Genomic DNA, 13,793 nt, shown 5'->3' with positions numbered 1-13,793 from the left:
TGAGTATAATTTCTGTCATTTAATCTTCTATCAACTAGATGGGTGACTGCTACTTCTTTGAATTTCTCGCTACGGCATCATAAGAAACAATACACGTTTTATTGGACCGACCAAGTCGTCTTGCTATCCAGTGAAAAGCTCCACAAACAAATATTACTTCAGCCTTATCGTCTGTACTAAGTTCATACGGAAAGGTATTGGGAAAGAGTTTCCATGAATTCGATTTTGATGTATAAACCTGAATTTGACAACCACGACGAACACCACTCACTTCAAAAGGATAACAGGTAGTTACCACAATCATGTAATCATGGGTATCACAACTACAACCTACCCCATATGTAACACTACCTAGTTCTATAATTAATATTTTTTTCCACTCTTTGGTATATATTATATAGGTTCCAAAGTCAATGACTTACCGCCGAAAGACCTTTAACGCCTCTCATCAGAATCAAACCATTACAAGAACCAACAATTTCTATCCGTAGACTTGTATCTTTGAATAAAGAATTCAAACTCATGTTAACATAATCACAATGGTTATTTGCAAATACTGAATATAATGATAAGGATTCGGTGATATGCATGTATCATTCATGTGCATTATAATTATTTTATATTGAAAAACAATTTAATTTTTCGCTTTCAATACTGTGTTTATAACGACTTTCCCTGAAATCATGGTCATGTAATAAGTTGTACCAGTGTTTGCAAACGCACCTGAATCTACATACTAATTTTGCAGGTAAGATCAATAGCATGTCGTCGACGATATCACCTGGAAGATCTGGCATTGGTGTATGTAACGTTGTTCGTCTCTCTCTCTCTCGTTCTAGTCTTCATGCTGCAAACCGGTGATGATGCGACGCACGGAGAAACAGATGGAATTAGGGTTTTAGGTTTGTAGTTAAACAGGAGAAGATTATCTTGTTTAGATCTCCGAATACCCCGTCGTTGCTTCTATGGACGGTACCGTTGTCACCCGCATTAGAGGAGTGCGGGAGTTTGGATTCGATGCGGGTGTTGGCTTAAATCTTTTTTGGATATCCGCATCCATTAGCTAATTGTCGGCTCGGGTTTTAAGTCAATTACGATGCATGGGACAGACTCAAGTCACTTGATTCAGTTTAATTGTCAAGTAATTAGAAGGAATAGGAGCAAATGCTTTTTATTTATTTTTTTAAGGAATAGGAGCAAATGCTCCCAATTTCATATATTGATGATAAGATTTCTTACAAGAAACAAATACATTTTAATTGAAATACATGAACAAATACAAAATATATGTATCCTAGAATACAACAAAAGTACTAAATTCATGTAGTTTGTCGAGGAAATCGATGCTATTTGAGGAATGGTGTGAAGTTTCTGATTCCACCATTTGAATTGTTGTTCTTCATTGTGAACAAGTTTATCTTCTTCTTTAAGATTTGATGCTCCCTAATAGAAGAGTAATATGCGTTGTTTATCCAAAACACGATAACATCCGGAAGCCATGGATCTTCACAGTAATGCGATATACGTCAAGCCAATGTGATTCACCCTCGAAGATGTCTTTAAAACGATCACAACAATCGATACAACCGCCTTGAAGGCTACATGAAATCTAAAGTCTTAAAGGCCTAGATAAATGAAGCTCCCACGTTAAACGGTGAGGAAACCCTCGCTTCCTAATAGCCGAAATAGGCCTTTTGTGAGTTTTGTGATACGAGCGTTTTGGCGAGAACACTTGGCAACGTATGATTGGTTTTAAAAAAAAAATTAAAAAAAAAACAATCTCAATTTGGAATACATGACGTTACAATATTTAGGTGAGCACAATTGGCAACGTATGATTGGTTTAAAAATTACAAACTTAAAAGAAAAACCTAACTTATCGTGTTTACAATTTTATGGAAGTCCAAATTCAATTTGGAAATCGAGTAACTACTACATTACGACTCATTTTTCCAAATTATTATATAAAGTAGAAAAAAAATCCACATATATTCTTCGAAAATAAAAAGAAAAACTAAATAAAATTTGCACCGATTCTCCACCTATTTAATGTATTTGCCCCGCCATACCAAATCAAAAATATACCACCACGGGGCGAGGCGAAACCACGCGCACAATAAATCAAAAATGCATTGCCACGGGGTGGGGAAGGGAGAAGCCCCGCGCACACCAAGTTAAAAGGAAAAATAAAATAAAGTCTGCACATATTTTTCACCTATTTAATGTATCTGCTTCGCCACACCAAATAAAAAATATATCTCCACGACGGGTGAAGTCCCGCGCACAATAAATCAAAAATGCATTGCCACGGGGCAGGGCGAAGCCCCGCGCTCACCAAGTGAAAAGGAAAAAACAAATGAAATATGTATTTTTCACCGATTTAATGTATTTTCTCCGCCACAACAAATCGAAAATACACCTCCACGGGGAAGGTCTAAGCCCCCCGCACACCAAGTTAAAAGGAAAAATAAAATAAAATAAAATTTGCACATATTTTTCAGCTATTTAATGTGTGTTCTCCGTCATATCAAATCAAAAATATATCTTCATGGGGCGGGAAGAAGCCCCACACACCAAATCAAAACTGAATTACCACGGGGCGGGGCAAAGCCCCACGCTCACCAATTTAAAAATAAAAAACAAATAAAATATATATTTTTCACCTATTTAATGTATTTTCTCCGCAATATGCTCGGTGCGTAGCACGGGTACAAATCTAGTTGTTATGAAAAAAATAATAAGAAATCAAGATGGCATACATAAGCCATTGATTGATTAGAAATATAAAAAGAACCCTAAAAATTGTTGGAACAACAATTTGTTTTATTGAATACTATACAAACTATGAATACAAATCTTAATCTGCCCAGAAGATCCGAAAAATCAGATCAAATCCGGACATCAAGGTGAAAACGAAGAAGATGGAAGTTATTTTTATTATTTTTATTTTTTTTAGAAACTTCTACACTTTACAATGGTACGTGTTTTTTGGTATTGCATCGCTTGAGAGAGAGGCACCAAAACGTTTGGGGCATTCTTCCAAGAGTTGCGAATTTTGAAAGGATCTGTGTGTTTGTGACGAGCAGACACCTTCAAGATCATGCTGCCTGCCTATATAAACAGTCATAAAATGCGGACCATTTCAATCAAAGGTGAAACTCGGTGATTCAATTCTGTCTATATTCTCTGTATCAAAAGGTAATACTCTGTAACTTTTTTATGATTTTGAGTTCACTTTCTATCCACGAGATCATCTTATGATAATTCTTAGATCATCTTCTTTTGTTTTTATAAAGATCACCATCGCCCTGTCTACGATATCTAGTTTCTGTCCTCTTTTCTTGTTTTCTTAGCAGTAAACTTTTCCATTAACTTCATCTTTTGGTTTGTTTAGTTTTTGCCCTAAACTTTGCCATTAACTTCATATTTTGTATGGATCGTTTTGTGCATGTGCAAGCAGGTTTGAGATATTTTCAAATGGCCCGTAAAGGAGCGAAAAAATCATTGCCCCCATCATGCTCACAGTCATCATTGTTGTCTGCCCATAAGTGGCGCAAGTTTAGAGCAGGTACTGGATGTCCATCTACGTCTACATCGATGGTATGGCGTCCCGAAATGCCAACAACGTCTACGATGGTATGGCGGCCCAAAGTGCCAGCGTCATGGGAGATTAAGTACTGCCAAGAAGAGGGATCAATCCCTTGGAAACGGATTGCGAAAACTCAATCGTTAATGAAATCTTGGGTATTGGATGATGAGTTTAAGAGATGCTGGGATTGGGACGCTTCATCGGGTAAAGAAGCGTTAGAAAAAGCAAAGGCTTGGTACTGGCGTAAACTAAATGGCTTTCCCTTCGAATCTCTGACAAACGAAGAGTCTGCTGACATGTATAATGATACAGATATTGACTGGAATCCAGAAATAGATCCGGAGATATCATTGGCTTTAGACCGAGGATATATGAATGATGCCAGTATTAATGAAGGAGGGAATGATTGGTTTGCTCACGATTATTTGCCCAACAAGGATGAAAAGGTTATTGAAGGATGGGGCTCTGACTAGGAAGATGAATAGGAGAATGAATATAAGAAGTATGTTACATTATAAGAATACTGTATTGCATGGTTGTATTGGGCAATAAATTTTGTTATTGAAAACTATATATTACAATATATGTAATATTCAATTTCATTGAAAGAATTGAATTTGTATCTCCATCAAATTTTTCTTAATCTTGCCATCCAACCGTGGCTTATATGAAACTAATGATATATAATCTTATGTTCACCGAGGAACTACATTACACATCCGCAGATTTTTTTAATTTTTTTGTGCTAACTCCGCAGAAGGGCAAGGGGCAATGGCTGATGCTTATTGGTCTTTTGGTGACTTAACAATATTCACCAAAATATACATACATGGAATTTGGTGGTTTATTTATTTTCTATGGCTCTTAGTTTGCACATGCTCAGACTCGGACGAGTTTACAGGGAACCTCTTTAATAGCAGTACTGGCACAACTCCAGGCTGGACTAGCAATTTCAGGCCGATTTAAGGAGAAAATAAAAACGAATTGAATCTAATTTGTAATCGTTCGACATTGCAGTGCAGGGGATTAGTTCCGAAAATCCTTGCAAATTCAAAGCTCATACAAAGAATAATCATAGAAATTCAGATGCAGCACAACAACTAATCGGAAGCACTGGGATATAATATCGCATTTACAATCGAGAGACTATTTCTAAAAACACAAATTGATACTCATGATGCCAATTTAAAAATAAAATAAAAAATACAAACACAAATTAGAAGACAGATCTAAAGGGAAAATAAACACCAAAACTAATTTTCAATAAATATGTAATCGTTAGACATTACATCAGCTCAAAATGCAAACACTGGACACTAGCGGATCCTAACACAGCCGCCATCCATTATTATTTTCACTGCCTCCATAGCTGCTGTTCGGACAATAGAAGAAACTGAAAAGAGGCCATCCAATGTTCAAAATGCACATGATTCCACACATTTTACTTTTATGACAGGAGAAATCATTATGCTAATATAATGTTTGTTGAAGATGTTTAAAACGATCATGATCTGGTTGTGATTATAACCAACAAAGACAGATGTGCTTTCCGTTGATTTTTGGGGTTTCTTTCTTTTGCTATAGAGGCGACAGAGGAGATGGAGTGAATAGGGTATAACTTTCCTGCTTATAAAGGGATGGATATCTGCCCGTTAACATTAGGGTTACACTGTAACCGTTGGATTACTCAATCTACGTCTATTACATAACCTTATGCCTGACCGTGATGACTGACCGAAACATCTATATAGACGGTTTTGATTATGTAGGTTTTGGTACAAGGTCTTTACAACCGATTCTCAATCCACTAAACACAGTAAAGGTTTGTATTCATGCACACATGCGATGAGATTTCAGCTAGTGGAGTTGTTGAAGAGTTGAAAATTTTGGAGGTGTGATATGTCCTTGATCATGCATAAGCCAAGCATAGCAAGAACTAACAGAGAACATACCTTTGGGGCTGTAAGTCCACTCCCGTTTATCATCGGTTGCAACAGGAGCTCCTCGATCGTATAAAAGTCTAGAGAATTCTGTAACTTCTTGAATTTCCTGATCCTTAAGCCTTCTACAAGGGTCAATGTTCCAAGACGGTCCAGCCCCGTCATCGATGTAGATATCTTCAACTGTAGCTTCCTTCTTTCTGCTGATTTTTCATAGCTTTGGAAATAACTCTCTAAGAGTTTTTTCATGACACCAAACATCATCCCAAAAATTCGTCTTATTTCCTTTACCTGTTGAAATTTTGGACCCATTTTTAAGGAAAGCAGACTGATTGAGAATACCCCGCCATAACCCCCACCCAAAAGTCCTTTTTGAGTCTTTAGGTAACCAAACTTCTTCAATGCCGCCGAATTTCTCAAAAATGATTTTCCTCCACAAACTCATATTCTCCTCTCCATATCTCCACAACCACTTTGTTAACAGAGCGTCGTTGTTAACTTTTAAATTTCTGATGCCCAGACCGCCTTCACTCTTAGGGACAGAAACTTTTTTCCACGACCTCCAATGAAGGCTTTTCTTGTTAATAGTATCTCCCCAAAGAAAATTCCGCATCAATTTTTCTAATTTCTTCGCTACTGAAATAGGCATTTGAAAAAGTGAAAGATAATACAAAGGGATGGATGCTACCGCGCTATTGATGAGATCAACCCTTCCGGCTTTCGAGAGGTACCTTCTCTTCCAAGGAGCTAGCTTCGGAATCATTCTTTCAATCACAACATTCCAAACAGATCTTAGTCTAGTAGACGCCCCAATAGGAATCCCAAGATAAGAATTTGGAAACTCTCCAACTGCACACCCTGCTAATCCTGCACATTCTTGAATATATTCCTGCTGAACCCCAATACCCATCATGGCACTCTTAGCGAGGTTAACTTTCAGACCTGTTTTGGCCTTGAAACTCTCTAACACCTCCATAAGCTTTTGAACTTCTTCTACCTTCGCATCTAGGAATACAATTGTGTCATCCGCGAATTGAAGATGAGAGACTTCCATACCATTTTCTTTCACATAAAAACCTTTTAGACAACCTTCAGACTTCGCATTATTCATAAGTTTATTAAAAACTTCAGCCACCAAAAGGAATAAGAACGGAGATAGAGGATCTCCCTGCCGGAGACCCTGAGAAGATTTAAAGAACCCTTTCGCTGCTCCATTGATGATAACTGAAAACCTAGCATTTGAAATGCAATTTCTAAACCATCTCCTCCATTTCCAACCGAACCCCATCTTCTTAAGCACACCTTCTACGGATCCCCAGAGAACATGGTCGTAAGCCTTTTCCATATCCAACTTGCACACAATCCCTTCTTTTCCATGTATCTTTCTAGAGTCAATTAGCTCATTTGCAATTAAGATTCCGTCTAATATCTGTCTCTCGGCTAGAAAGGCACCTTGTGATTGAGAAATCAGATTTGGGATAACCACCTTTAATCTATTGGCGAGAACTTTTGAAAAGATCTTATAGATAGTAATGACCAGGCTAATAGGCCGAAAATCCTTCAACTGAACAGCGTCTTTCTTCTTCGGAATCAATGAAAGAAAAGTGCAGTTTAAGAGCCAATTGACACCCCCAATCTCATTAAATTCCTTCACCACTTTCATAAAATCGTTTTTAATAACTTCCCAAGAAACTTTGTAAAATTCAATCGGAAACCCGTCGGGCCCTGGAGACTTATTCAGCTTGAAAGATTTGATAGTCGACATGATCTCGTCTTCAGAAATTTCTCTTTCAAGCCAAGTGCTCTGCGTCTCTGAAATAGTTGAGAAAGACAGCTCTTCCAGGTCAACATCCTCCTCCTGATCTCTATTATACAACTTCTCATAAAACTCAGTCACCTCTTTGATAATTCGATCTTGACACACAACCTCCTCTGTACCAATCATCAACTTAAACATCGCGTTTTTCCTTCTGTTCCCATTCGCTATTTTGTGAAACATATTTGTATTCCTTTCCCCATCCTCATGCCAACGGATTTTAGCCCTTAATTTCCACTTCTTCGCTATCAAGACAAGCACTTCATTATAATGTCGACGATGACTAGCCCTCTCCAAAATCTCCACATCTGAAATAGGAGCTGATACCTCTTCCTTCTTGTCCAGAATGTCAATTAGGAAGAGGTAGAGCATCAAAACAAATACCTTCATCTCTTAGATTTGTCTCATAATAACTTAACGGGGGCCATCACTTCTAGTCTCTCCGATATGAAAAGTCTCTTTTGGTTAAATTTGTCCAACAACAAACTTCATGGTCGTCTCCCCTCTTCTACCTGAAAGTATATATACTGTAGATGTATCGAATAACCAATTCGGTGGTGAAATTGCAATACAAACAGGAAAGAGATTAACTAGTTGTGAGTACATCAATCTATCTGGTAACAAGTTTTCAGGTCCTAGTTTGTCTTCTCTATGTCTCACAGACCCAGGAGGTTATGCACGTGTTGGTTTAATGGATCTCTCCAGCAATTTACTTTCGGGGGTTATTCCTGCTAGTATAGGGCAATGCAAGAATCTTTATTCTCTAAACCTTGGCAACAACAATCTCACTGGAAATATTTCAAATGAGCTTGAACTAGCATCACTGGCGTCTCTGCAGTTAAATGGCAACAATCTGGATGGTACACTTGATATCATCGGTAAACTTCACAAACTTGAAGCTCTAAACTTGGCAGATAATAACTTTGGAGGTAGTATACCAACTGGTCTTGGCTCACTCCATGACCTTAAGATCCTTTCTTTGAGGTCAAACAAGTTGAGAGGTTCAATCCCGCAAGGAATTGTTCATTTGCAAGAACTCCAAATATTAGACTTACCGATGAACAATATCTCCAGACCGATACCTAGGGAGATGAGAAACTTGAAGAGGTTATTGAGTAGGCCTAATGATACACTCTTGGTCAACATATACGATAATGATCCTTTGCAATTACAAATGGTGATTAAGGGGATTATGTTACAATTTGAGCAGTTGCATAGTTATAGTTCAGGAATTGATCTATCATGTAACATTCTTGATGGAAACATTCCAGAACAGATAGGTACTTTGAAAGCACTTGGTGTGCTGAATTTGTCTCATAATTGTATCTCCGGTAGCATCCCAACGAGTGTCGGAGAGATGGTTGGTTTAGAGTCTTTGGATATAAGCTCCAATAGGCTGTCTGGACATATTCCACAATCATTAACAGGAATCGACTGGCTACAGTTTCTCAACGTATCTTACAATAAGTTGAATGGCAGGATTCCGAGAGGGGTTCACTTTGATACTCTGAGTTTGGGAGGATTAGCATTTGTTGGGAATGATTTATTATGCGGATATCCTACAGAGAAAATTTGCGAGGGTGATCGCAATACTAGCACCAGTGATGCGAATCTTACAAATGAATTTGATGAAATCGATGCAGACGATGATACGAAAGAGAAGTTGTTGTTGTACGCAATTGTTGCCTTGGGTTTCGCAGTTGGATTTTGGGGCCTGTTCTTTGTTTTACTTCTTAAGAAACAAAACTGGTGGTTTCCATATTGGAGATTGGTTGATTCTTTTGTTATTCGAATAATTGATTAAATCCATAATAATTATTAGTAACAATGTACTCCTCTTTTCTGTTGTACTTTTGAATATTTTGAATGATAATATTTATAAATTAACTTGGTGATTGCTGCTCCAAAATTTCATTGTTTGTTTAATTTGATATTAAGTTATGTGGTTTAATGAATGACTAGTATGTAGTGCAAAGTTTAATGAGTGGAGTCAAGTCACACTAGCTAATTCAGTGCACTGCATAGTCTTCGTGTTGGAGCCTCCAGTCCACAACAAACAAAAAGAAAAAGCAAAGTGTATGCAGTGTCAGATATTTTTTCTAAGTGGATGTACTGCAGTGCAACGTATAGTCTACGCCGGAGCCTCTTAATTTGCTGTTATACAAACAACTTGATGCGAGACAGATTCTTCACACTTTTGCACGAAGTCTCGATCCTAGTAGTTACAGGGAACATATCTCTAGTGAGGTCATATATAGCAGAACGGGGGGAAATAAAAATGAAATTTGCAATTATTAGACATTGCGGTGCTGAGGAACAGTTCAAAATGCACACACTAAGACCTATGTCACTGGGCCAATAACAATGCCATTGCATTTCCTAGCTAAAAGAGTACTACTAATAAATTGGTACAGACATAATTCCTTGCCAATACAAAGCTCATAAAGGAGCTACTCACATGAAGATTAATCATATAAAATTCCAATGCAGCACAACCACTAATTAAAAGCACTGGGCTATTTGCATTTACAACGGGGTAGTTAAGTTGTCAATGGCTGTAATTATATATGGCCAACAATTTTCCAGTGTCAGTCAGTCAACGACGATTTACAGGGAACCCAAAACCAACGGGGAGACTGTTTCCAACCGAAAGTGGTGATGCCAGATTTCTCATAAATAAAAACACAAATTGAAGACAGATTTGAAAGGGATATAGACATTAAAACTTATCAGACATTATATGAGCTCAAAATGCAAACAATTAACCCTCAATATCACCGGCATTCAGACCTCACACAGCTTTTTTCATCCTCAATTTTCTTGTCTTCCGATACAAAGAACAGAAAACAAAAAAATATTAGAGTGAACGAAAGACTCTCTACCGAGCACTTTACTTTCACCGGCATATAGACCTCAGGTAGCTTTCCTCACCCACGATCTCTGGCGCTCGGAAAACGGAAGAAACACAAACCAGCTTATCCGGATCTGTTGAACAACTTACATGAAAAGAAATTTTACTTTCTTGAGAGGAAATATCATTATGCTTTGTATTATTGTTATTGTTGGAGATGTTTGAAACGATCATGATTTGGTTGTGATGATAATCAAAGAGACCTAGATCTGCTATTTGATGATTTTTGGGGTTTCTTTCTTTCTTCAATACATAGGCGGCTGAAGAGATGAGTGAATAAGGGAAAACTATCCTGCTTATAAAGGGATAGATATCTGCCCCTGTACATTAGGGTTAAATTGGAACCGTTGATTGTTCAAATGAACGGCTAACACATACTCCTACGGCTGACCGTGATAACTGACCGGAATATGGATTATAGACGGTTTTGGTTTTGATGCACATGGAAGGTGTTTATGGCGTTAGATGTTTGTGAGTGAGTGAATGGATGGTAATTTTGTTTATTAAAAAAAAATACAAAAAAGAAAGATGGGACCTACCTCAGCTGGTCATCTCGTTCCCCGAAGTTTAATACGTTTCAGAAGATCCCAGGTTCGAGTCCTCAATGGCGTAATATTGCAGGAATTAATATGGAAGGTAGTGTTAGTTTGCCCCCTTGTGACACAATCTCAGCCCCCTTCCCCCATTTGGAGCTTAGTTTGTTAGGCGCTTCCAACTAGTTTCACGTAATAATATCCATCCAAAAACGAATAGTAATTTTTATTTTTATTCTCAGCTAGCGTATTCTTCAATAATTTTACCATAAATCCTAACATTATATTCTAGAAAGATCAATTAATATTTGAATATTGAATAGGAGGGATAATCAGAATCTTGAGGTGGTGGAGGATACCGAACTTGATAAAAGGTTGGCGCCTAATTATATGAACCTGATTATAGGATGCACTTAGTTTAATTACCCTCTACTTGGTAACATCCTATTGACAAATATAGTGGGATAAAAACTAATTTCTGTTGGGATTTTATTTGACATTTGCTAGACTTTGTGGAGGGGGGAGAAAATAAAGTAGTGTGCTTAGTCCAACATGAAGTTAAAGCCATTTTTAGATCAAAAACTAAGCAAATTTTATTGGGCAATGGAAATCTTTGAAAGAAAATCTTGGTTTTATCAAGTTGCACAAACGAAAATTTCAATGAAAACATTATACATTAATACATGGTGTGATTTCTAAACTTAACTTCCAGTTTAATTACTATCTTCTTAAAAGTTGGACACTCTCGAATACAGTTCCCTCAAAAAATGTGGATATCAAGATTAATACAGTAATTAAGTATGTTTTTTTCCCGATATTTGTTTCCAACAAGACTGGCAATAATACGCAGGAAAACAATAGAAGTACCAAAAAATGAAGATGAACAAAAAGAAGATGAAATAGTACCGCTTCAGCACTCTTATTGAAAACATGGCTCACTTATTATAAATTATTTTGTTAATTTTTAAAGGTTGTGACTAAATGCAACCCACATTTGGGTTAAATATCACTTTTAGTCTACTTTTATTATTTTCTTTTTTACTGTAAAAATAACTAAATAAAACCGAGAAAATAAAGAAACCTTTAGGATTAATTGGGTGTATTGCGAAGCATAACTTGCTGAAACTAAACTTTTTTAAAGAAATTAGAAGAAGGTGATCTTAAAAAAATCAGAAGGATATGGTGATGGAGAAGAAATTAAATTCATATTGAGAGAAGCTTCGGATATTTTCTTGGTAGTTATCATTATCACTTTGGTGTTCCCTACCCCTCATTGCCTTAATTTTTTTTTATTATTCAATTCTTAACTGAATGATTTTATGAATAATATTAACTCCCTTCACATTTACGCGGTTCTGCTATTAACCTAGATTATTGTTTATACTTTTTGTTAATTCTATTAAATTAAATTAGATTAATGATTATATTTTTGTTAATCAGATCAATATGGCTTTTTGCCACACCATAAAAGACAATCCTCTCCAATCAAGGATGATTAGAGGAGTGTTACTAAATTAGACTAAGCTAGTTCATTTTCAAGTTTTTGATCAAGACATCAACTTCAAAAACAATTACTAATTGGTGTTAATATATAGCTATCACTAAATTGGTCTATTTGTAAAAGCCAATACAAATAAAAAATCAAGAAAATAAAATCGTTCCATAAGAATTGAATATGATAAAAGAATCAAACATAAATACTTATTGGGTTGAATCTGAGTCGGGTCAAGAACTTTTATTAATAAAATCCGGGAAATTCAACTCTCAACTTCATATTGATGTGCATGTTCATCTTTCAAAAGAAGGTTTTCTAAACTGATTTTGTTTTGACTGATTGTGCATATATTTTTCACATATTTACTTGAGTATATATATGTTTCACAAATTATGGAATCAAAAGAGAATTTATAGCTCCTACAATGATGTATATGCCACGATATAAACAAATACGAAAGGTTAATTAGTATTGTGGATAATGTTGCACATTAGAAACACATTGTGGATATTAGATGCACGCTAAAAAAACATGTGGATAATATCTGCATACTAAGAAAATATGGTGGATGATAGATGTATTCTAAAAATTTTGTGGATAATACCTGCACACTAAAAAATACGAAGAAAAAACTTCAAAATTATCTAAGGAATAAAACATGAAAAAAGAAAAGATCATCGGTCGTGTTTGGAACTGGGATATCCCAACCCAGGTTGGGTTATCACAAAAAAAAAGGTTGAAAAGTGTTTCTTTACATTTTATTCCAGGTTGGGATAAGGACAGTTAATCCATCCTTGGTTTTCGGAGATTAAAAAGTTGGGTCTATGGTATTCTCTTAAAAACATGTTCTTCCCATTTCCCAACTTACGATAGAGCCACAAACTCCACCGTTTAAATATTTGGAAAACTACTTTGTCACTTACTCCTACTAATTTACCTCGATATCTGATATACTTTCGTAAGTAGAGTTAAAAATGATCAATTTCAAGGTTAATCTACTGTTGGATTAAGTGTCAAACAAATACAGGTTGAGTTAATCTAAGACTGGAAACAACACTAAAACTGATCAAGCTCAAAGTTATCATAACTTAAATTAAATTAACCTATTATGGGCTATGTTTTCCCATTTCCAAGCTCCTAAACAAATCCTTCGTTTTTACCGTATAGGTCATTCAAAAAGCTTTCTAAATATGTAAAATTTGTCAAATTCCTACGTACGATTTAAGAGATTTGTTGTATTTAAGTTGGTTTGATAATTATACAATCCTGCTACTTGAACAGCTAAATAACAATCGTTTGACTGCGTGGCAGTGATATGGCGGAGAGAGGAAAAGAAAATTGTTAACACGTCACGTTAATGAATGAAAATATGAAAAATAGAATCAGTCAACCGTGGGATAATGTGGCTCTCTTTTGTTCATCTTCACAGTAAAATCAGGAGTTGAAATCCTAGATTAATTTTTTAGACGCCGAATCATTATAAAAAAATCAAAATAAGCAAACAATCAG

General features: G+C 36.2%; 2 protein-coding genes across 2 annotated transcripts; both read left to right on the top strand.

Moving 5' to 3' along the window:
- Window positions 1-3,025: 3,025 nt before the first annotated feature.
- Window positions 3,026-4,129, top strand: LOC113286468. Its single transcript, XM_026535088.1, has 2 exons — window positions 3,026-3,198; window positions 3,461-4,129. Exon 2 carries the CDS (start codon window positions 3,478-3,480, stop codon window positions 4,060-4,062), a length of 585 nt encoding a protein of 194 aa, XP_026390873.1. The 5' UTR covers window positions 3,026-3,198; window positions 3,461-3,477; the 3' UTR covers window positions 4,063-4,129.
- A 3,706-nt stretch (window positions 4,130-7,835) lies between these two features.
- On the top strand, window positions 7,836-9,149 carry LOC113291871 (LRR receptor-like serine/threonine-protein kinase RCH1). The gene has a single exon (XM_026541355.1). It carries the CDS (start codon window positions 7,836-7,838, stop codon window positions 9,147-9,149), a length of 1,314 nt encoding a protein of 437 aa, XP_026397140.1.
- Window positions 9,150-13,793: the final 4,644 nt, after the last annotated feature.

Source organism: Papaver somniferum, chromosome 6 (assembly GCF_003573695.1).
Source record: "Papaver somniferum cultivar HN1 chromosome 6, ASM357369v1, whole genome shotgun sequence".
NCBI classification, from domain to species: domain Eukaryota; kingdom Viridiplantae; phylum Streptophyta; class Magnoliopsida; order Ranunculales; family Papaveraceae; genus Papaver; species Papaver somniferum.
This window is presented reverse-complemented; position numbering and strand designations above follow the sequence as displayed.